Raw genomic sequence first — 6,327 nt, 5'->3', positions numbered from 1 at the left:
CGGCTGCAGCGCGGAACCTCGCGGCTGCCGCTCGCGTGGGCGACACGGCGCTTCCGGTGCGCGGCACCGCTCGCACCTCCGGAAGCCGGCGGGCGCTTTTACCCCTCTGATTGGCTGGAAGGGTCGGAGAGCCCCATTGCGATTGGTCCCGATGCCGAGTGAGGGCGGGGGGAGTTGGGCTCGGCCCCGGCTACTTCCGGGGTGGTAGAGGAAGACGGGGGGGTGGCTGGTGTTAAGATGGCGGTGCAGGCCGTGTACCTGGAGGCTGACGCCTTCTTGGTGTGCTTGAACCATGCGCTGAGCACCGAGAAGGAGGAGGTCATGGGGCTCTGCATCGGCGAGGTACCGGCGGCGCGATGGGAGCGGCCGCGAGGGGGGGGAGACGGGCGGGACACAGCAGGACCGTGCTGCGGGGCCTCGGCCTCCCGTCTCCTGCCGCTATGAAAACCAAAGTAGAGTCAGGCGGGCTTCCCGTTTGCGTCCCTGGCTGTGCTCTAGTGTGTACCGGTGCTCTGCTGGCGGCCGGGAATCGGGCTTTGCCTTAGGGGTGGTTATTGCCGTCGAAGAGCAATGATCTGTTTTCCCTCCTGTGCCGGCAGGTTGACACCAGCCGCATCGTGCACATCCACTCCGTGATCATCCTGCGCCGCTCGGATAAGAGAAAAGACCGTGTAGAAATATCACCAGAGCAGCTTTCAGCTGCCTCTACTGAAGCGGAGATATCCTTTTGTAGAGACAGCAGCAGACTGGCCACTGACGTGGTTACATCAGGACTCATTTTGCGTGCTGTGACTTGTTCTAGTTGGCTTGAAATTAATTGCTGCTTCCCTCCTGCAGCTGTTCTCTGGAGTCTTCATTGGTTCCAGTGTTTGCAGTGTACTTGTGTTGTAACTGGTTTTTGTAATATCTGTATTTGGGCACAAGTGAAACCAAAGTATGTTTTCGGGAGGGTAGCTGTTCAGTAGGAGACTTAGTAGATAATGAAAGGTTAACAAGTCTCTGTTTCCAAGCATGATGTATTGGAGAGCCTTTTCCCTACGTCCATTCAAGGGCACTGTTTTAGACAGGTTGCTGCTGTGTTACTGCCATGTGCCAACAAAATGCAGTTTGCTTCTGCAGCAGTGGCACCCTGCCAGTGCTGGGGAAGGAGCTTCCATCAGCTTCTTGCTGCGTATCTTGTCACTCCTCCATAAAGGCATGTGGAATTCTGTTGGCTGATGAGAAGCTCTTTTAAAGCTCCCCTCCTTTTCCATGTGCAAAAAGCTTCCATTTGCTCTACTGGTTGCCAAAGCACCTTGACTCACACACAGGTTGGCTGAAATGACGGGACGTCCCATGAGAGTTGTGGGCTGGTATCACTCTCATCCTCACATTACTGTCTGGCCATCACATGTTGGTGAGAGCAGTTTTGTTCTAGGTTCTGTATGAAAACTCACAGCAATAGCTAATAGTATGGCTCAGTTTACTGCTTTTTGTCAGCTCTTCACATCCCAGCTATCAAAGGTTGGTTTCTCAAGCATCCTCCGGTAGGACAAGATTGTCACGGTGGGATTCAGGAGCCTCGGCCACTATAGCCCCATTCCTGAGGCAGGAGCACTCAGTTACAGCTCAGCTATACTGGTACTACTGTTTTTCCAGACGTAGGGTATAGGGAATAGCAAAAAAGGCTGTGGGAATCCCAGTGCTGCTGTGCTGGTTTTTGACATCTGTATTAATACAGAAAAGAACTTTTTAAAAAGAAATGCATGAGTATCTGTTGGACATTATGGCTATAGGGTGATCTGTGGCACCAGGCTGATGCTAATTTCTTGTTCTGTAACTCATCCTGTATTTATAAGATTTGCTATTAATTGTATTTTAAATTTGAACAATTTTATCTTTTAATTTAGTCACCTGGAGTAAAATAAAGCTTGTGACATTTGTAACCAAATTCCAGGTCACCTTTCAAAAGGTGCAGATCTTTTTCCACTCCTTCACGTGAGCAGTGCAGATTTCATTCTCTTATTTCTTTGTCTGCAGATGTGCGCACACAAGCCATGTATCAGATGATGGACCAAGGTTTTGTAGGGCTTATCTTTTCCTGCTTCATTGAGGACAAAAACACAAAGGTAGGCAACTTAAAAATGACAGTAAACCCTCCAGGTGCTCATGAGAAACAGGGCAGAGCTGAAATCCTTGCATGCAGGCTTCAAGAAGGGCAGAGCTTTGCTTGGAGCATAGTCAAAGTGTGGCTCAAATGGTGACGTTTGGATCATAATCCCAATGACAAAAGAGGGAGTTAGTAATTACTCTCTGCTGATCCACAGCCTGGTTTTCCAGCCAGCAAAGCTGGGCTGCCACCAGGTTTCTGGGACTGCATCAGATGGCTGCAGTGTGTGTGTGTGATGAAATGTGTGAGTGCCCTTCAGCTGTTTAGTCCAGCAGATACAGCTTATTGCAGCTCTGTGCCTTTGGCCTCCTTAGGAGATGCTGCTGTAGTGTGAGATAAGCTGACAGCGCTGTGTCTTGTCTCAGTTTTCCAGGGAGCTATTATTTAAGCTTTTCTTCATAGTTAATGGGTCTGTCAGTATCTGCTTGTAAACAGTTCCAGCACAGAAATCAGAGTGAAAAGCATGTCCCTTTGCAACCTGGTACAATGTTATTAGAAAGCACATCCTGCTTCCGGAAGGATTGTGTGGGTTTAGATGATTATTTTTGTTTTACTCTTTTACTTTTGGAATCTGACTTCCTGCCATCTCTCTTAGACAGGCAGGATTCTCTACACCTGTTTCCAGTCCATTCAGGCCCAAAAGAGCTCCGAGTGAGTACAGCAGAAGAATATTATGTCCAGCATCAGGTTGTATTTAATCTTGTCTCAAATGGCTCCTATCATGAGGAGCAAATACCATATAGAGATGCCTGAACGAGATCTCCCTACTTCTGCTAATGCAGGCTGAAGAGAGACCTGATTAATTTAGCTTGGATAATTTAGAAGTATTAAGATTTGTGTAGGACACTGTAGTCTGGGTACGAATTTGTGCTGTAAGCAGCTGTGTAGATCTACCTTTTTACTTTCAACTCTAGAGGTCGCAGCTTCAAGCTTGTGTAGAGTGGTGCAGAGTCCCTGCCAACCTCACATATGCTGTGCATCATATTGGCAATACTGGCTATTTAGTTGCTTTAGCATTTTATCATTACAGTTTCAGACAAATATGTGGCTGTAAAATGCTTCCGTTTGCCTGTCAACTCAGGCATGTGTTCCCAAACATGCAGCAGTGTTATGCATTGCACAAACTGTTGCAGGTTTGTAGAAGAGGAACTTTGAAGTTTATTGTGTCTCATGCCCTTTTAGATATGAAAGGATCGAAATTCCTATTCATGTTGTCCCCCATGAAACCATTGGGAAGGTGTGTCTGGAATCAGCTGTAGAGCTGCCCAAGATCCTTTGCCAAGAAGAACAAGATGCTTACAGAAGAATTCACAGGTAATAAGACTGGGGCTGCACCCCTCTCCAAGACTGTCTTTGCTAACACATGGAACTCTTTCTGTACTTCAAAGCACCATAACCTTAGTAGGGGTGTAGAAAATAAGAAGTCTTAGCAGCTTGTGCCTTTATAGGAGAACTGGTTGAATACCTTTGCATTGAGGAGTTCAAGGTCCCTCAACCTTGCACACCAGAGCTAAGTGTAACTGCTCCTTTGCTGCAACGAAAAGAGATAGAGCATGTGTGAGCTAATGGTGGCCCTTTAGCGATATGTCTGTGTGTGACAGTAGTTAGTGTTTAACCAGCGTAAGTTCTGAGAAGAAGCGTGAAAAATTAGATTTAAAGTATCAGCTTCTTTTCTTCTGCCTCTGGTGCTCAGCACTGATGTTTCTGTGCTACAGGCTCTTTTGTTATCCTTGTGAATGTACAGGGCTTCCACACATGAAGGGGTTTAGATGTATCTGCAGTGTCAGTGACTTGTAGGTAGCTGGTTCTATAATCTGGGTTTGCCTAATAGGCAATCCACTGCTGTCTTGTCACTGACCTCATTCTGTTCATTTCTGTCAGCCTCACCCATCTAGACTCCGTAACCAAGATTCATAATGGCTCAGGTAAGAATTCCTTTTTTGCATGCAATAATCCAGGATGCTGCTCCCAGAGTCCAGGCAGCAGTCTTGAAACAGGGGCTGGTTTGGCTCTTAACTTTGGGGAACAGTAGACCCCAGCTGTGTAACAGCCCCCCCCCCCCCCCTTTGCCATAAAAGGCACTTTTAAAACTATAACACAAACTTTTGTCTTTTTCTTTGCCATACAGTTTATTTCCAGTCACAAACACTGTGAAACCCAGAGAATTCCTCGAGATTGTTGTCTTCTTACATAAAGTCTAGTGAAGGAACAGAATTCTAACAAAACACTTTAGAGGAAAACATCAAGGGCTGTAGAATAACCTAATCCTGGGCTTTATGAATGCTGTTGTGTCCTTCGACCTTTATACAGTTGGTTAAAATTGCAATAGACTTTGGTTTGTTTGGGGAGTTTTGGGTTGGTTTGGGTTTTTTTCTGTTAGAACAGCAAGGGGCTTTTGGATTTGGTGAGTGTTGGAGTAGTGTCTGGCTGATGGGTATGTATGATTGTATCTCCTGGCGTATGCATGTAACATACAGGAAATGCCATCTTTGCTTTTGCCCCCGAGATAAGGTGAATCCTAATTCGCACTTCTGTTCCAAGATAAATACCCCGTTGTCCATTTTCACCTGTTCAATACCTGAGGCATTCTTTGCTTCTGGATTTAGAAAATAATTAGCATCAGTGGTGATACATATTTTTATAGATTTCTGTCTAAAAGTCAGATTGAAATAGCTTGTTTCTCTGTTTAGCAAGCTGCTGATTCTGACCTTCCTGTGGGGATGTCTGGTTGCCTTGGCCAGCATGTTGGAGTGTTTTCTTGGCTCTCTAATGCTCTTGGCTTTGGGGTTGTTGTAGCCTTCTGTGTTTGCACTGGCATGATCTCTTTTTGCTCTTTCCAGTGTTCACAAAGAACCTCTGCAGCCAGATGTCAGCCATCAGTGGGCCACTGCTTCAGTGGCTGGAGGACAGACTAGAGCAGAATAAACAGCGGGTGCAGGATCTGCAGCAGGAGAAGGAGCAGCTCCTGGAGGAACTCGCTGCTTTAGAATGAAAGAGAAAATGCAGCCCCTTCAGAAAAGAGACATGAGAGAAACTCTACAAGACCTACATCTGGCTGAAGGGTGGCCCGACATTGCCTTACAGAGAAGATGCTAGCTATGCCTCTTCTTGCCCCAGGCAGCAAAGAGCACTTCTACAGGATAAGGGTTATCTGCCCCACCTTGATGGAAAGCAGTGGTATCTCTCCAGGTGATGCACGATGCAGTGCAATCACAGCTCAGTAGTGCGGTTGGGCAGCACCTGAAGGTACATCAGTTCTGGAGAGCACACACCTAGGGAACATGCTGTTTCTCCCTCCCCTGTGTTTTGACAGAAGTCTTGTTGCTTTACATGTATTCCAGGAGCCTAGAACAGGAGGGTTAGAGAGGAACAATATGTCCCTGCAGTCATAGCTGATGCTGCCAACTTCTGCCTTCTTTTAGTAGCTTCAGTTGACTGTGATCTAGTAACAGATTACTGGTTATCCACCCAGGCAGGTAGGAGGTGGGAGGGAAGCTTGGGAGGAAACCTGGAAGAACTTTGACAGTAGTATCTGTGTTCAGCATACTTGAAACCAAATAAAGAATTCCAAAGCCAGAGCTTTTTGGAGTAGAAATGAAGTGGATGCTACAAAGAGCCAGTGCCTGCATTTTTCGGACATGGTCTGTATTTTCTTACTTCATGTAATGCTGTTGATGCTCATCACTGAGGTTCTTTATGAAATGGACTGTTCCTGCTGGATCAGTGGGAGGAGTGTGGCTCCTTCCAGAGGGAAAGAAGATACCCGAGAGCTGTGCGAGCTTGTCATTCTTGCACACTAAAAGTAATTGCTGAAGTTTCATTAGATTGAAGCAGAACAAAGTACCTGTTGCTGAACTAAGCCTTCAAGCGTTCTTGCTGTTGCATTTCAGAGTGTCCCCCATCACGTACACAGTCATCTGCCTTCTGTTATGTGAAGTCTGTCTCATGTGAATGAAAGAGCCAACAGCACAGTTAAAACTTTTTTTTCAGGTCCTTGGTTCTAATCTAATCTGTGCTCAAGTAGATGAAAATTAGCTCAGTGGAGGTTGTGACAGTGCTGACAACTCAGGAGCTTGACTGTTGCTTTGGGAGAATGAAACATGGGAGAAAGAGGCATTCCTTTTCCAGGGAATAGCCAGTATTGATTAGCAACTGCAAAATGCTGTCAGACCTGGAAC

General features: G+C 46.4%; 1 protein-coding gene across 1 annotated transcript; it reads left to right on the top strand.

Annotated features, from left to right (window-relative positions):
- Positions 1-209: 209 nt before the first annotated feature.
- On the top strand, positions 210-5,727 carry BRCC3 (BRCA1/BRCA2-containing complex subunit 3). The gene is made up of 8 exons (XM_061445877.1): positions 210-342; positions 600-719; positions 1,309-1,396; positions 2,020-2,108; positions 2,745-2,800; positions 3,332-3,463; positions 4,031-4,074; positions 4,990-5,727. The coding sequence occupies exons 1-8, from the start codon at positions 238-240 to the stop codon at positions 5,139-5,141; spliced, it is 786 nt and encodes a 261-aa protein (XP_061301861.1). The 5' UTR covers positions 210-237; the 3' UTR covers positions 5,142-5,727.
- The last annotated feature ends 600 nt before the right edge of the window (positions 5,728-6,327 follow it).

Source organism: Pezoporus flaviventris, unplaced genomic scaffold (genome assembly GCF_033815535.1).
Source record: "Pezoporus flaviventris isolate CSIRO_AGI_PZ_B2104156 unplaced genomic scaffold, CSIRO_AGI_Pfla_v1 ptg000005l, whole genome shotgun sequence".
Classification (NCBI taxonomy): Eukaryota; Metazoa; Chordata; class Aves; order Psittaciformes; family Psittacidae; genus Pezoporus; species Pezoporus flaviventris.
This window is presented reverse-complemented; position numbering and strand designations above follow the sequence as displayed.

What these genes read in the sequence shown, in the direction of transcription:
- BRCC3 (XM_061445877.1), top strand. Translation starts at nt 238, where the DNA reads ATGGCGGTGCAGGCCGTGTACCTGGAGGCTGACGCCTTCTTGGTGTGC. An exon ending in GCTTACAGAAGAATTCACAG is followed by an intron (nt 3,464 to 4,030) that starts GTAATAAGACTG and finishes CATTTCTGTCAG; the next exon opens with CCTCACCCATCTAGACTCCG. An exon ending in CAAGATTCATAATGGCTCAG is followed by an intron (nt 4,075 to 4,989) that starts GTAAGAATTCCT and finishes TGCTCTTTCCAG; the next exon opens with TGTTCACAAAGAACCTCTGC.